The following is a 17,362-nucleotide window of genomic DNA, read 5'->3' as shown; positions in this document are numbered from 1 at the left end:
CAATGACAGTGGCGATATTAGAGCTCAACAGTTATGTCATTAAACGCGTGTAGGTCATTCGTTATCTCGTGAAAACAAATGCATTCCGCGCCGTAGGTCATAGTAAGAATCTTAGAGTGGGGGTAAGTAAGTAGGCTGCAAGTTGAAGACTACCGAGTCTCAGTCCACTCTTTCCTTCCCCCCCACACACAGGTAGGTTTGGTTTCACGAGATACCGAATGGCATAAACGACTCGTTCTATTATAGCTCGTTGCCTCGTTGGTATTCGATGCTGAAGAAGGCTAAAGCTGACTTGTATGAGACTGAATTGCTTGAAACCGGCTGCGATTGCCAGCTGTGTTTTATTACGGAAATTTAAAATCTGTAACTTGAAATGTCTACTGCAATCTACTGTTTTTTCCATGTTTGAATCTCCTGCTTTTACAACTGGTATGGCTGGCAACACTGCATTCCACTAGTCTCTCGGCCCCTCGGTCTCGATTCTCTTTGATGGAGGCCAAATATGGTGGTGGTTGATTCATAGTTTGTGGGGGAAATGAATGCATGAATGTTACGTCATGAAAAAAGAAGGCGTGGAACCTTGACTAGGTAGGTTTGTTTGCTAAATACAATAGCTACTATCGTTATCATTTTATTTGTATTTCGTATGTGTTGGTAAGGTAAGTCAAAATTGTAAGATTAATTATATGTCTCTATTCTTCACTGTTGATTACCGCGTTGTTAAAGGACAAAATTCAAGTCTATTAAGGTAAATGGCATTAATGGTTGCTTCCTAGGGTTAAGGAGCGTTTATAATTCTCATGTAAATAAATACTTGGGCACAATACTTGAACTATTACTTGTAAAAGAACATGAGGCTGAAATATTTACTATGCATATTAGAATTTGGACACTATTGTAAATTACAATTTCAAAATGAAATAGGCTACAAAAGAATGGTTTATATTAGGCGTAGGCTACAAAAGAATAGTTTGTTAGGCGTATATGTTGTGAAAGTGAATTTTGTAGTAACTTAGGGATATGTACGTGAATGTATATTCTAAATTACTCGTAGAAATTTCATATTTTGCATTTCTCTTGACCAGTCTTAATGAAAGTTTGGTTTATATTTTTATATTACTAAAACTGCAAGTTTGCTAATAAGCTTATGTTCCTAGTAACACATAGTCCTACGTATTAGCCTATAGCATTATATTGTACATTACCATTGCAAGTATTCGTAAAGGAATAGCACACAATTATGGTAATGTAAAATCTGTACTAATCATCCCGATTTATTATGTACCATATTAGGCCTATTTACACTGGTGTCACCGCCTGTATATTGGGCGCTTAACCCCCTCGAGAGTTTATCTCAAAGCCTGTCATATCTAAATGTTACAACTTCTTAACTATCACTGAATTTCGTTCAAATTAAATCTTGAAACAATTTCGGGTAATTTACAAGTTTCGTTACAAGTACTTGTGATGTCATAGGTCAGTAACAGGGTAGGTTTGGTTTGGTTTGGTTCAGGTTTCCGTACGCCTATAAAAAAAACATAAGTTATGCAAGGATACCTCAGATATACAAGGTATATAAAAAATCTCAGCAAACCAAATCTAACCTGTCACCGATCCTCGATGATTTCACTGAAGTTATCTGTGTGTAATGAATCTTTGAAATTATAGCCTAATTAAAATAAAGCAGTTGCAATATGGGGCCCAAATAATGTTCCCCAGTTTTAGAATGTATGACCAATGTTTCTATGATGAAAGAACGAAAACACATTTTTAATTATTATTGAATGGTGGAGAAATATTGGTAAATCACCAGAAATGCTACACCCAACAAGGCATGGTTTTCATTTGCTTCATTGGCTTTTGTGAGTTGTATATAGTGATAAACACACAGTTTTAGTTTGCAGCCACAAATACTTTCTTTTTCTGTAATTTGAAACTAACTTGCAAATAAGACATGACATTTGTATAAAAGTTAGTGTATCATTATGTTCATATCTGAGAGGTAGAGCACGTCTTATTTTATTAATGCAGCAGTGAATCTGACTGAGAATAATTAAATCCGCATGTGTGAGTTAAATACAATAAAACTTCATTTAGGCCTATATGTTTTTATGGGGGCCTGAAGAAAAAAAAACTTGTGAGAAAAACGAATAACTGAAATGGCATTTAATTACATCTGAAATAGGATTAATATTAATAACGTGATTATTTTACAAACAAAAAAGTCACTTACAAACACACTTCCTCTTTCTTCCACTCATTGGAATTCAAAAACCAATCAGCAACTTTCTCTTCATATCAGGTTGAATCTACTGTCAAAATATTTTCAGTTTGGAGGGGTGTTATATCTTGAAAACTGTGGTGCTTATTATGTTCACACATTTGAGTGTTTAAACACTCGGACTCAAATTAAAATAAACGCTCTATTTATGTTACGAGATACGGTGGGAAACAATTGACAGAAAGGGCCACTGCAAGTTCGTGTTTTCTCGTCTTTTGCGCACTTCTCATTCGTAACTTCTTGTCCATTTTTGACAACAATCACTAATAAGAATAATATTTTAACTACTAGAATGACTTAATAACATTTTTTTTCTTTTATTGTGAGATTTTATGAATACAACTCTCAATAATAATTGCGCGTCTTTAATTAAATCAAAAGAATTTAACAGTAATTTACTGGCGAAACAGTAACATGACATTAGTCATTGTCAATGTTCTGACATCAAGCCAGGCCTGTTGACCGGAAGTTCCAGTTCTGATACTGCAAACGAGGATTTTTTAAAATTATGGTTTATTTAACGACACTCGCAACTGCCGAGGTTATATCAGCCGGGAGTTCTTTTACATGTCAGTAAATCTATTGACACGAGCCTGTCGCATTTAAGCACACTTAAATGCCATTGACCTGGGCCGGGATCGAACCCCCAACCTCGAGCACAGAAGACCAGAGCTATACCAGTTACAGCTAGAGGTAAGGATGTCTTTTTAACCTGTCTTGCTAATATAATTATTCTAATTTGAGTGGTTTTAGCACAGGTGCGTATTATATTCGCCATTTTTTATATTTTAGGATAAAAAAATTGGTGTGCGTATTATCACAGCCTAGTAGTATTATATTGAATGACGTAAATACGGTATTATCGCGTTCCTATATTTTCACGGCAAACCTAATTTCTACCAAAATTTAATTAGAACGTATAAATGAAGTTTCGTGCCTTGCCGAATTTAAAATACGATAGTATAAGTGTGAAAAATGTATAACTGAAATAAATTAACATGGAAAGTATATCAATTTTGTCGGAACTTCAGATAAAAACGTATAAATGAAGTTTTACTGTATAATTTATTCAAGCAAATTGTTAAATGCAAGAAATGATACGAATAGATGAGCTCAATCATTTTGTATTGTACCACTTTGTTCCGAGAGTAGTTTGGCTAAACTCTAGGTTTTCCATTATTGTCTCAAGTTTTAAACATTTAACTCCAGTTTCTCGGGGGGAAAAATTAATAATAATAATAATAATAATAATAATAATAATAATAATAATAATAATAATAATAATAATAATAATAAATGACTATATGTAGTCATATATCTAGATATCTATTATTCAATGAAGACTGTGAGGTCCTCACATATGAATATAAAGTATATACAGTATATAACAGTGTTATTCGTACAGTTCTATTTTTCAAATAAAACACTAATTTATATTAGTCAGTTTACAATGCCTTTTGACATTTTCTGACAGCCAAATATTAATTTATAGTCACTGATAAATGTATCGCACTGCGAGATACCACTCCCCTTTATCTCCTCATAGATCTTCTCCTAATTGTCTTCTTTCCATAGCTTCCAGAATGTCCTTTTTCCATGTTGTCATAGGTCTTCCTCTTTTTCTTTTTCTTGACAGAGTCCAATCATATGCCAACCTTGGTAATCTTTCCTGTATTCATTCGCATCATATGCCCATACCATATTAGTTGTTTTGTGAAAATATCCTCTACGATATCATTCTTAACTTGCATTTTCTCTCTGATTATATCGTTTCTAATTTTATCTCTTCTTGAAATGTTTGCTGATCGTCTCCAGTAATCCATTTCTAAGGCCAAAAATTTATTTTTGAATGCGTTTTGCAATTGCCATGTTTCTGCCCCATATAATGTTGTACTTCTCACAATTGATTTAAAAAATTTTATGTTTAGTTTCAATTCCGATTTTATTATCCCATAATACTTGATTAAGAGTGGATATTGCTTATTTTCCTTTCTTCAAACATTCTTTCATTTCTACATGGTTCCTTCCATCATCTGTGATTGTAACACCTAAATATTTGTATTTATTACTATATTTAATAACATCTTTATTTTCAAGTATCAGATTTTGTTTCTTTCCCCCAATAACCATATAATGAGAGTTTTCAAAATTAAATTTTAATCCAGATTTTTCATATTCTTCAATGAGTTTTCTGCTCATGTATTCAATATCATCATAGTCTTCTGCTAGTATAATTTGATCATCAGCAAATTCTAGAGTATATATATTTTTGTCACCAACCAAAACACCCATTTGTCTACATTTCTTCTTCCATCCTTTCAGAGCTTCTTCCAGGTAAATTTTAAACAGTGTTGGAGACAGGCAGTATCCCTGGCGTAATCCTTTAGTAATACGAAATTCAGTTGATGCCTTATTTTTTATTTTTATTCTTGCCAAAGAATGTCTGTATAAATTTTGAATTGCTTTAATTAAACTTTTTTTGAAATATCAACTCTTTCCAAATATTCCCGAAGTTTAATGTGTGGGACCATATCATATGCTTTTTCCAAATCCACAAATAATATATGTAATTCTTGATTGTACATTATTGTCTTTTCAATAATCTGATTTAGACAAAAAATATTGTCATTAATAGATCGTCCAGGCCTAAACCCTGCGTGTTCTTCAGCTTCTTTATTTGTGTATTCTTCTAGAATTCCTTTTAATATTTTACCATATAAACGACTAATAGTACTTGTAACAGTCAAACCTCTATAATTGCTACATTCATTCTTTGATTCTTTTTTATGGATTGTGGATATATACCCCAATTTCCATTCAGTTGGTATGTCTTCGCCATTTATGCATCTTTCAGGTAACTCTCTTAATTTTTCCCAAAGTTTATCTGTTCCATGCTTCACCAGTTCTGCAGCAATTCCTCCATTATAGTTCGCGCCACGGATTTTGGCAGATGGATTTTATTAATGTGAACTCGAGCGAGTTCCTCACCGCTGCAAGATCGGTTGTTATCTCTGTCGCAGCTGGAATGGGTAGGACATAAGAGTAAACATGCACGCCCGAGTGTTCTATTGGACTCTGGACAGTCACCTCCAAAAACTAAACAAATATTACAGTAGTCTATATGTGTCTCTGGTATTCCCAAGTCACTAATTCGATTAATTAAAATGTGTCTCAATGATACAGCAGAATCCATATAGGCCAGCTTCTATCTGATGCTTTTTCAATTCACTGTGGGCTAAAGCAAGGAGGTGCACTATCACCTTTACGTTTTAACTTCACTCTAGAATATGCCATTAGGAAAGTTCAGGATAACAGAGAGGGTCTGGAATTGAACGGGTTACATCAGCTTCTTGTCTATGCGGATGACGTGAATATGTTAGAAAAAACTCCACAAACGATTAGGGAAAACACGGAAATTTTACTTGAAGCAAATAAAGCGATAGGTTTGGAAGTAAATCCCAAAACGACAAAGTATATGATTATGTCTCGTGACCAGAATATTGTACGAAATGGAAATATAATCTGTTATATATATGGAAATATATATGTATGTGGGAATATGTTAATCCTTAGTCAATAGATAAGACTGACTTTTACGAAATACGAACATTAAGAGATGGAAAATGAGAGGCAGTAATGATCGAAATAATTATACCGATTTATTTTTTTAACCAGCAGACGTGCAGCCTTTAAATTTAAAACAAAGATTCACTCATAAAATTGGGTTAGACTGTTCATCTCATCTCTCAGAATTGTTTCTAAAATGTATAAGGAAAGTAAAAAAATTCAATTTCATGTAGGCTACTCCCTTCAAATAACTTCATTTTTTTTTTTTTTTTTTTGTACTTCCGAGCAGAGAGGAGAGAGAAAGGAATTGACGATTTTAAAAATTCACTAAAGTGTATTTAACTAGAGACGTAAAATTTAAAATGAAGGTTACTCTCTACAATATTGGTTAAACATCCTTAGGTTTTTTAAATACCATATCCTAAGGTACTGATGAAAAGGCAGAAGGGAGTAAGAAATCTCATGTTATCCAATCTCGATGAAAGTCGATATCTGGGGATCTTTGTGATCACAGAATACGAATAAGGTATTATTTTGTTCGACTTTGTCCCTAAAGTGGTGGAGTGGGACAAAAATGGGTGAAAAATTAAATAAGATATCTTAGGAGTTTTCGAGACGAAAATTACGAATAACAATACAATTTGTGCGAATTCAATATGGCAGTTTCAGTACTATGAATTATATTTAAAAAAATGAAACATCGGATACCGCAAATATACATAGACACAGGTAACACATGTACAGTATTTAAGGGGGTATGTAACACCTTTTGATAGTAGGCCTATACATTTAGTAAAATCGAAAGTGTAATTTCTACATATTCTGAATGAATTTTGTGCTGGAATTTAGTATAGTCATCAGCTAATACCTCTAGATTAATAAACAACTTTTTAGAATCCATAAAATACAGTATTTATTGTGAATGGTAATTATATTTTTCAATTGGTGCAATTTGTGCAGGGAAAATTAGTTTCTCCGATATTTTGTACGATTTTGAATATTTTAAAATGCTTTCTTCTCTGTTCTATTCACAATGTGCGTGTTAAGAAATTATTGCCCTTGTAATATCCATTACAATCCTATTTATTATACCTTTATATAAATCTAACTTCCGCAGCATGCAATTTTACCCAATTAACCAAATTATATTTTGATTAATAAGAAGAATCGTAATTTTATTAACTTGAATTGTCGCACCACCAGTAGAAGGTCCCTAGATTATTGCTGGACAAATCTTGTATATTGATCTGGTAAGGTTAGGATTATATATATGAAGAATCCACTACAAGAATGATGGATGTCACTTTCTTGTCGAAAATGAACCAAGACTGTCAGTGCATAGCTTAAGACATATAGAATGTACATACAGAGTTATATGGCATTAACACTGATAGTCATTGTCCAGTAATGATCGGAAAATCACAGTTAAGCTTTCAGCCCTAAACATTTCAAACTTTCAATTGCTTCTCCTGCAAAATGTATTCCAAAGGACATCCATCATTCTTGCAGTGGACTCTTCATATATGCGCAATGCAATGCTTTTTCCTTTTAATTTAGAAAATGTAGGAGACGTATTGTAAAATCATTGCGAACGAAAGTCATTTAACTTACATGTATTTAAGGTATTCTTTGAGTCAGACTGTACCATGATGTGTTTATTAATTAATAATGATACGAGAGGCGAGTGTGAACATATAGACAACGACAGACAGCAGTTCTCACAAAACATTGACTCGCCTACTGGAAATGTCATTGAGGTCATTGCCAAAATCGGTGCCTCCGACTATACCACTGGGGAGCTTGTATCCCTAGAGAGCACGTCCCTAGATGGCGGATAGGGGAATGCCTCCCAAATATGGGTGGTAGGAGGGAAATGAAATACCTCCCATGAACCAAACAAGCCGGGCAGATCAGGCTCGTCAGCTGTAGAGAAATCAACTGATCTAGGGGAAGGCAACCCTGAAAATAAATCTATGGTCCTCCAGGTTGGGGGTTGTTTGTAGGGCCGCCTCTCCTGCAACGAGATCCATTATGGAAGAAACAAATTGTTAAAAAACCAAATATAAATTCTGATTTATCTTATGAAAATATATATACTTTAATTTCTTTTCATATGAGAGAACTATTACACATGGACTTTGGAATATATTAAAGTAAAAAAATAAAATATGAACTTCTGAATACATTAAACAAAATAAAATAAACAAAAACATGTCCAGTTTCTATATAACAGTCATGTGTATACACTTCCATTATTTATACTTTTGAAAAACAATATCTTGTACATTACCTTTCGACTTAATTATTGCTTGGCATCGCCTTCTCATTGATTTTACCAAGCTTTTACACTGTTCTGGTTTGATTTTAGCCCATTTTTCTCTCACTACACGTTTGAAATTCTCTATGGTTGTACACTTCTGCTTTCTCATACTCTTCAAAATTTCCGACAAATGTTGAATGGGGTTTAAGTCTAGTGATTGAGGAGGTATTCGCAGTTGCTGGGGTATGTTCCATATGAGCCAATCTTTATTAATTTGAGCAGTATGTTTACTGTCATTGTCTTGTTGGACCATATACACAGGTGGCATCCCCATTTGTTATGCACTATGCCTAACATTGGACCTTACATGTTGTTATACACATACTTATCCATAATCCTATCTATGAACTAAATATTCCCCATACCATTTGTAGACATGCATCACCACAATAGTATGCATCCACCCGTGTGTTTCACTGTAGGTAATGTGTTGTTTCTGTCGTTATGTGTTGGGTTTTCTCCATATTCTATGGATGCCATCGGAACCATAAAGATTTATCTTCGTCTCATCTGACCAAATCACCCTGTTCCAAAATTCCTCATCCTTATGAACATGTTTTTAGCGAAGTGCAATCTTCGAGCTAGATATGTCTCACTAATGCACAGCCTCTTTCGCGGTCTTCTGCCATAGTAACCATTTTTCCTACAACACACACCGGATAACTTAGTTTTATTACTGATCTTCGTGTTTGAAGACTCTTCAATCATGACTCGAATTTGTGGAACACTTATTCTTGGATTTTTTACAACTTGCTTAACTATGAATCTCTTGTCACGTGCATTTAGCAATATTTGCTTTGTTCTTCTTCCCAAGTTATTCCAAGTTTCATGATTTCGAAATATTTTTACGATGTGTAGTACTGTAGAATATGTTCTATGCACTTCTTTTCCTGTGTTTCTATAGGAATAGGCTTTCAGAGCCAGATGAATAATAACTTTTTCTAAGTCGGAACTGAGCTCCATACAACGCTTCATTGTACAGAATGACAGACCAACAGCAAGTGACCTCCACTGAAAAACAACCCTGTGCGCACTATGTTTGTTTACTATGCATCTGAATGTAACTACCCCCTCTCTGTGGTGTAAGTGTACAAACAACAGTGTTACATGAATTTCACGGAATATGTAGTTTTAAATTTTTATGTAACAGGTGTATGTAAATTAATTTTATTCATGTTTACCTCATCAAACAATGAATTTAGTTTTATTGATATATTTTGATTTTAAGGTCATTTCAAAGGTTAGTTTAATATATGAGATGTGCGAAAACACTGTATATATAATAATAATCATTGTCGTCATACCATATCACTATACATAAATTTGGTGGACTATTAGTTGATCTGTTCCAGTCTCACAGTCTCAGTTGTCTTATGAGATCTTTCTTGTCTTATTCTACTAGCTTGAAAAATCATTGGGATGAAAAATGGATTATTGACAAAAAATTATAATTTCTTTTTTTCATGTATTCTTACTATTTCTGACCCATGGAATCCGAATCAGTCGTTGATTTTTCTGAAAACCCACATTTTTGCACTGTAAACACCGACGAAAATCAAAAGCTATATAAAGCTATAATTATATACGTATATTCATTCTGTAATACTAAAAGTGGAGAGGAAAAAGTCGTGTGTCTAATAGCTACCCAGCCAGTAGGAACTTATCATTTTCACATGATCAACAGCTGTGTTACAGCTGATACGACTGTAGTGGATGTTTTAGGGGATAAGATCTGATCTTTAAATATAAATACCAGTAACATTCATACTCTGGAAGAGTTAATGGGTATTATTAGAATTGCAACAAAGTAGGCCTTATTGTTGACACTGACTTTCAGCTCTCACATATTCCACAGACTGAGAGCTTAAGAAAAAAATCAAAATCGAAAAGAAACACACAAATTGAGATCGACAAAGAAGGTTCTATTCTTAAGTAATAAAAAATCGCATTTATCGGAAAGAGTACAGTAGTCTACTTCAAAATAAATAAATCAGAGAAAACTAGCTGTTGGAAAGAAAATACCAGAAATCTGTATCAGTGTTATTAACTCTACCAAAATAAAGGATTGAAAATGTAAAACGGAGATAATTCCACACAATAAAAAACTGTTTTGGAGTACATTTTTCGAAGATCAGGAATTCATACACTGTCAAACTAAAGAGGGCGAGAATGAAGGTAAAACACAAGCAGAGTTTGGGGACGGCAGAACAAAAGCAGCAGTTAAGAAGGAAATAATAAATGCTGTAAAACACACTTTTTAAATGCATTACATACTGTAAATGATTATTTTGTGTTATTTTGGACAGAAAATGTAGAAAAACTGAAATATTCACAGACATTACTTATTTAGCCTATGTACCAATAATTGCTCTTTTCTATATTAACCAATTTGTAGGTTTGATTTTCTTAATGAGATAAGACAAGATCTTCTTCTGATTACTTTTTATTAAAGCTGCAAATAAATTTTCGTATTTCCAAATAAAGGGCATCTGTTTGTAGGTCTAGTGAAAATGGTATTGAAAATAAAACGAATAAAAGTATATTTCCTAATCTCCTGAAAAATGACTATTTGGTCGATAAAATGCTGTCTTGTTCTCAACTCTCCAATTGTCAAAGATACTCCAAATACAGGAAATCCAAGTATTTGAGCTAATTTGTGAACCTATGTAGATAAAAAAACCACTGATGATATCAGTATGTGGTCTTGGTGCCCGTCCAAAAATCTTAAACTCTTGTTCCAGCATTGTTCAAATTAAAAGTTTCCTTGAAAATAATAAACGAAAAGCAAAAAAACATGCTCTAATGAATTGTTATAGTACTGTTGGCCAAAGTGTTTACTAAATGTTTACATTATAAATATGTAACTTTGGCGATTAATGTCAATGTAAGTTAAAATAATTGCATTCAAATGTTTAGTAAATTTATAAGTAAATTATATAATAAAAGTAATAAGTAAATTAACATAGTATGTATAGCTTTTTAGTAATAAGTTTGTATAGCATGCAGCAGCAGGCAAGGTTACAGATAGAACCAAGGTCTCCTCTATTGAATTTCCTTTTCCCATTTCGTGGAATTTTTTTAATCCATCAATTGTAGTCACGAAGCAAGGGATTTTTTTGCACTTTATTTCTTCTCTTGGGGGTTATTCATCTTCTCTCCTTGTTTTTACATGTCTACATAAAAAAAGTTTTAGGTAAATTAAATTACCAGTAAAAGTTACACGAAATCTGTGGTTTACGATAATGCTGTTTTAGATTTTGTTGAATATATTTTGTTCTGTATTCTCTCCACAAATCATATTGTAGACTATTTTATTTTTGAGTTAACCTCTGCTTTGTATTCTGGATCCTAGTGGTCAGCCATAGATGTCGGCCAGATGTCCGAAATTGTGGAATTAGTAGCTGTAGATTTAATTTCTGGTACAAACGGCTTCAATTTCATTAAACTGTGTTAGTAAACAACTAATTTGACTTCCATTTGTAACCAAAAAAAAAAAAAATACGACAAAATATGTAAGAGTAGTATGGTCTCTCGTCAATGTTTAACCGTCAAGTGGTAGCACAAATTTTATTACATTGAAGGTAACATTGGTCCCTCAAATCCTGTGATTTTTATTTGCTATTATTCTTCATTATATTATTGAATTTACTTTATATATATATATATATATATATATATATATATATATATATATATATATATATATACACACACACACACACACACACACTAAGTGCTTGTTGCAAGGCTAACTGCAACAACAACTGACTTAGGTGTGACACATTTACATTCTGATTCTCTTTCGACATTTTCATCCAAAACACTGATATGCCACATAACTGTGATTGTATTTCTAAGAAAGTGAGCTACAACTTGTAATATACTAGAAAACAACAATGACTTGTTTTGTAAGATAACAACTCAGAGATATGCAAAATATATTTACGTTAACAGTAATACCAGTCTACGAAGTCTTCTTGGTAAATTTACAATGGGTAGCAATAATTACAAAACCATGGTTGAAGGTTACTTATGTCCCGGCCACTATAGGAACTTGATAAAATACATTGAAAATGCCTTGGATTTATAGTATTGATTAGTAGAAATTGATGTGATCACTGGGAGAATTATAAGCTCACCCAACCCGCCCTAAATACGTAGGTACCTTACTTATATATACGAAAATCGTCGTGCGTGAATGAAGAATACGGCCATATTTAGTTAATGTAACAATGTGTTTCAGTGTTGCCAACATAGTAATAATACTACATACCTAATCAAACCTAACCTAACCTGTCATAGAATACACCTAATCTAACCTAACCTGTCACATAATACTACACACCTAGTAACATTTTTCACGTTTAGTACCATTTTGTTTGCATGTATTGCTGGTCCTGCTACTCGTGTCGGTAGCCATATAGTGGAAGTGGATCATAATTCCAGGAAGAAAATATGGCGACTTTCATTTAGTTCATTCAGATAGGTTTGCCTTTACCATTATGCTCACCTGAGCTCCTCCTGACAGTATTTGAAAACAACTCCAGGGAAAAACTCATCTTCATAATAGACAATCACATGATCACCATTTCTTACACTTGTTTTCTTGTGATGTTTCTTATTCAGCTCTGGTTATGAATCATCCTCATGTGGTTCAATATCATCTTCCTCAGAAGCATGTATTGTCCTATTATTGTTAGCTTTCTTTGCACACTTAACATCCAGGTTTGAGCCAGCCTAAACAGTCACCGTGTCTCTTTCTTCCTAAAACAAAGTTTGCTTTCTTCCGGCATTTCCTTATTTTATTCCCAGGAGTTGATAGGAATATGGTCAGGACTTCCAGCTTATTAAATGGAACCAATTCAGCTTTCCTGAAGCCACTTTTGACGTTGTGTGCTGAATTAATCTCAATTATATTTATGAGCTCCCTCAAATGCTATGTAAATTTGGATTTCAGGAATGTACATGTTCAGATTTCTCTTCTTTTAGTCTTCTACATTAATATATTGCACTTACTATTGAAATCTTATTGCTGTTGACTGAAAACAGTGAGACAAAGTCACCTCAGTTATCACAAAAAGTTGCAGACATTACTGTATTTCAAAGGCAGGAAGGAAGTGATCCTTGCTACCACCTAGAAGGCACAAGGAAATTAATCCTGACGTACTGCCAACCGATAAAATGGCAAGAACTATTATGGCAAGAGTATTCTCAAGTCCAAAATACCAAGTTTTTAGCTGCAATTCGAAATCTGATATTTACATATGAATGTTTTTGTTTGATTTTAATAGCGAATACTTTAAAATAATAAACATTTTATCCATTCAATAAAATACACATGTTTTCTCAGTGTATGGCGAAAATCAAGTTATATTCATAAACAAAACCGGAAGGTGTATTAATATCCTTTTTTTTCATAAATGAGCTAAAGTCACCTCAGTGGGTCAAAGTTACTTCAGTTTATGGTAATTGGAAACACCATCTATTTTTAAAATATTCATTAATTTTATTCTGCCAACTGTATCAACATTTAATAATAATAATAATAATAATAATAATAATAATAATAATAACAACAAATGTCAAATGTGTTTCTAATAATTTATTATATTATGGATTATTTTCTATTAAGATTTTTAGCACAAATTAGCCATTAGCACAAGACCTTTGCTCTTCAGTCAGCAAGTTACAGAAAGTTTCATTTGTAGAAGCTTGATATAAATTTCGTGGGCCGAGTTCAGGAAGTTGATTCGCTTATAATTAATTGTAGTTATACATCTTGATTAAACAACTTTTAACACTGTATCACTTCAGAGTATGTGTTATTTAGCTTTCGCATGTTAAATATTATAGCATGAAATATATAGACATATAAGAACACACCCAAATGAAATTCTCAACACACAACTCAATTTCAGAATACACACACTCCTTGACTCCACATTACACTACACAAACACACCCCCACAGGAAACGCAAGGTGCCAAGTCCAGCACCAACCAGTTCTGAAGATAGCCCATAACAGGCTGAAATTTGTTCCAACTTTTTGTGTTCTCCATTCAATATTCTGTCAATGAGATCTAATAAACGTACGGTAATTTGAATTCATTGGTTGCATTTAATAGTTAAGAATTTATTAAATCATCTCCTAGGACTTTATTATTTTTACATTTTGAAAGTACTACAGCGAAAGTTCAGCTGAAGAGAAATTTTCTGCTGCAGAATAATGTATAAAACCTAGAAATTTAAATATTCTCATAATACGTGACTTGTTTTAAAGTAATTATGTGCTAAGCATGGTACAGATGATAATTATTATTAGGTTTCTTCCAGCAAGCAATTCAGAATGTGTTCCGAACTAATACCGAACTTCTTTCGATGCATGCACCAATTGTGTACGGTGTCAGAACCAGTTCGGGATTGTACGTTGTTGGAACATTTCTTGAACTGTTCTTTCAAGGGCTTCGGATTTTTATTCTGATATTAAAATTATATTCATCTTCCAAACTTAATTTGTTATAAAATATATCATTATTACCTTCCAAATCATTCATGATCGACAATTGTTGTATTGTAACCTGCCAAGTCTTGAAGCAGTTTAACCACAACTTCACCATTTGCGCATGCGTCAACAGTTCAGAATTCCCAGTTCTGCCCTTAATCGAGAACCAATTTCACTTGTTCCAAACGAGTTCTGAAGCATGCTGGAACAGGGTACTGGGAGTTCAGTATCGGTTTGGAATCAAGTCAAGTCTTGTTGGAATACGTTGGGCTACTGCACATGAGCAGGCAGTTCAGAATAGATTCCGAACCGTGCTAAAACAAACCTATTGACTGACATCAGAAATTGCTAAATCTGCAACAGTCTTTTTTGTAGTAGATAGGTACTCTGTCTAGATAAGAAAGGTGTCAGAATTGATTCTAGATTGGGAAGAAATTTGTTTGAATGTATGCTTTTATTCTGATTTTTATGATACCATGTCTATAGTGTTACTAATGATAAGATATCTGTTTACAGCATTTTGCTGAGATTTAATTGTCATCATTAACTAGAAGACCTCACCAATGCCTGGGTGAGTAAGAAGATAAATGTCTTTTGTTATGAAATAATTTATTTTATTTGAGAGTTTGTTTGGTTTCCTTGACCCGAATTCTGTAGTTATCTAGTTAGGCTATAGTATAATTTTGTATACTACCTGGTACTTGAAAGATTCTTAGTCACTTTTAAAACAGATTTGCAAGTTAAAGGCTAAATTTTTGTATCACAAAAGTTACTGTCTCCCAACTGTAATAGGAAGGCCTAATTTTTTAAACCTTTATATCACATAAAATTATGATACACCTCTCACGTGACACTTCAAATACAGTAGTATTTATTCTTATATTTTGTAGGGTTGTTATACGTCATTTTCCCAGAAAATTATCTTAAAATCTTTCAATGTTTCTCATAAAAATAATATTAATAAAAATGATGAATTAAGTAAGCTTACTAAGTTATAAAGAGTATATTGTGTAGCTTCAAGTATCTAGTTGGGGGACATTTGTTGAAGTTGTATAAAACTCCAGAATTTTAGGTGCTAAAAGTTAATATTATTCCTCGCTATAGTTTATAAATATAAAAGCCATGACCCCATTTCTTTGAGATGTCACTCAATATTTTCCCTTCGGTACCACTAAAGGTCTCTAATCCTCTTAACCACCACTTACAAACTAGCACACGATTTACAAGATCATTGCCATACCTCCACTTCTTTGAAATGTCATTCTTGTCATTCAGTATTTTCCCTTTGGTATCGTTAAAGGTCTTTAATCCTCTTAACCACCACATACAAATTAGCGCACGGTTCACAAGATCCATTGCTCAGTCCTTCTGACTTTGTTTATTATTACATATCGGGCTCTTGTGAACTAAGCTTAAAACTTACTGGCACCACTTCTATTCATCTACACTCATGGCCGGTTTCACCAACCTTCGTTATCATTATAACGTCTCGTTAAATAATTTAATGACACGTTAGTCAGTTTTTGTGTTTCACCAAGTATCATTATTGCTAACACATCTTTAAATTCATCTTTAATTTATTAGGACCTATTCGTCGCGTTAAAACAGTAACGATGCGTTAAGAAGTCAACAACATGGCGGACGTAATTATTCGATGATGAAGTTCTTTATTTAGAACTTCAACATAACGACGAACTTATATGTTGTAATAACACTCGGAATAATCATTTTGAAGATTTAAGTGATAAAGAATTCCACGAAAGCTACACATTAAGGAAATAAGTAGTAAGAATGATTCTAGAAGAAACTGAATACCGGTATACTGTATAGGTTAGAATACGACAGATAGAAATCACCCACTTAACGCCTCTTCAACAGATTCTTCTCGTTTTAAAATAACGTTGCGGGAAGTTTTGAAATAGTAATTGATGATATGAACGGGGTATCAAAAGCTGTATTGTCTAGATATGTGAATAAATTATCAGACGTACTATCAACATTACAATAGTCATTATTTCTATAGGCCTAATAAGCTTATAGCTAAGTTTTATGTTGTCATAGACAACATAGATTGTGTATATGTTCCAATCGTATATCCTGGCAGTAATATAGCCAAAAGATTCTGCAATAGAAGATCCTATTTTACCTTCAATATTCAAACAATTTCATAGGCCTATTTAAAGCTCCGCATAGAAAAATTGTGGCTAAACTAGCGCTGAGGTAGTTTCCTTCGTACTCTGCTTATACAGCTTGCACATACGAATCTGTGACAGGTTACGTTTGATTAGTTTAGGTTTTTGTTATGCCTTGCATATACGATCAACTGCATTACCACAAAAAAAAATCCCTTATAATTTCAACGATTTTCATTTCTACCTCAGAACTACCTCAGCGCTAGTTTATTGAAATTGTAATAGGTTAGAATACAACAGATAGGAATCACCCACTTAACGCCTCTCCAACAGATTCTTCTCGGTTTAAGATAATGTTACGGTCTACTCGGATAGCACAACATTCCAAAGGAGGATGCCTTTTAAATGAAAAGGGTGCAAAGAGATTTTCTTTTAGGAGACAATGGATACCCCTTAAAATCCAATTTAATGACACCTCTCCTGAATCCTGCCACACAAGCATGGCAAAATTGTTACAGGGTACTAATAAATCTGCATGAAATACAGTGGAAAAGTAGTAT

At 33.3% G+C, this 17,362-nt stretch overlaps 1 protein-coding gene across 5 annotated transcripts in view; it reads left to right on the top strand.

Annotated features, from left to right (window-relative positions):
* The first annotated feature begins 441 nt into the window (after positions 1–441).
* stck (LIM zinc finger domain containing stck) overlaps positions 442–17,362 on the top strand; it is a 69,963-nt gene continuing 53,042 nt past the window's right edge. For 2 of the 5 annotated variants that reach the window (XR_011332618.1, XM_069828569.1), the window contains exons 1-2: positions 443–588; positions 15,187–15,241. Coding sequence is in view for 4 of the 5 variants with exons in the window: in XM_069828569.1 (XP_069684670.1) it covers positions 15,234–15,241 (8 nt within the window). In the remaining variant the exon portion in view is untranslated. Of the gene's footprint in view, positions 589–639; positions 660–15,186; positions 15,242–17,362 lie in introns of those variants that run through there. The other 3 variants (XM_069828567.1, XM_069828570.1, XM_069828568.1) reach the window with 3 other exon arrangements.

Source organism: Periplaneta americana, chromosome 6 (genome assembly GCF_040183065.1).
Source record: "Periplaneta americana isolate PAMFEO1 chromosome 6, P.americana_PAMFEO1_priV1, whole genome shotgun sequence".
Lineage (NCBI taxonomy): Eukaryota > Metazoa > Arthropoda > Insecta > Blattodea > Blattidae > Periplaneta > Periplaneta americana.
The sequence above is the reverse complement of the archived record's forward strand: the minus strand, read 5'-3'. Positions and strand labels throughout refer to the sequence as shown.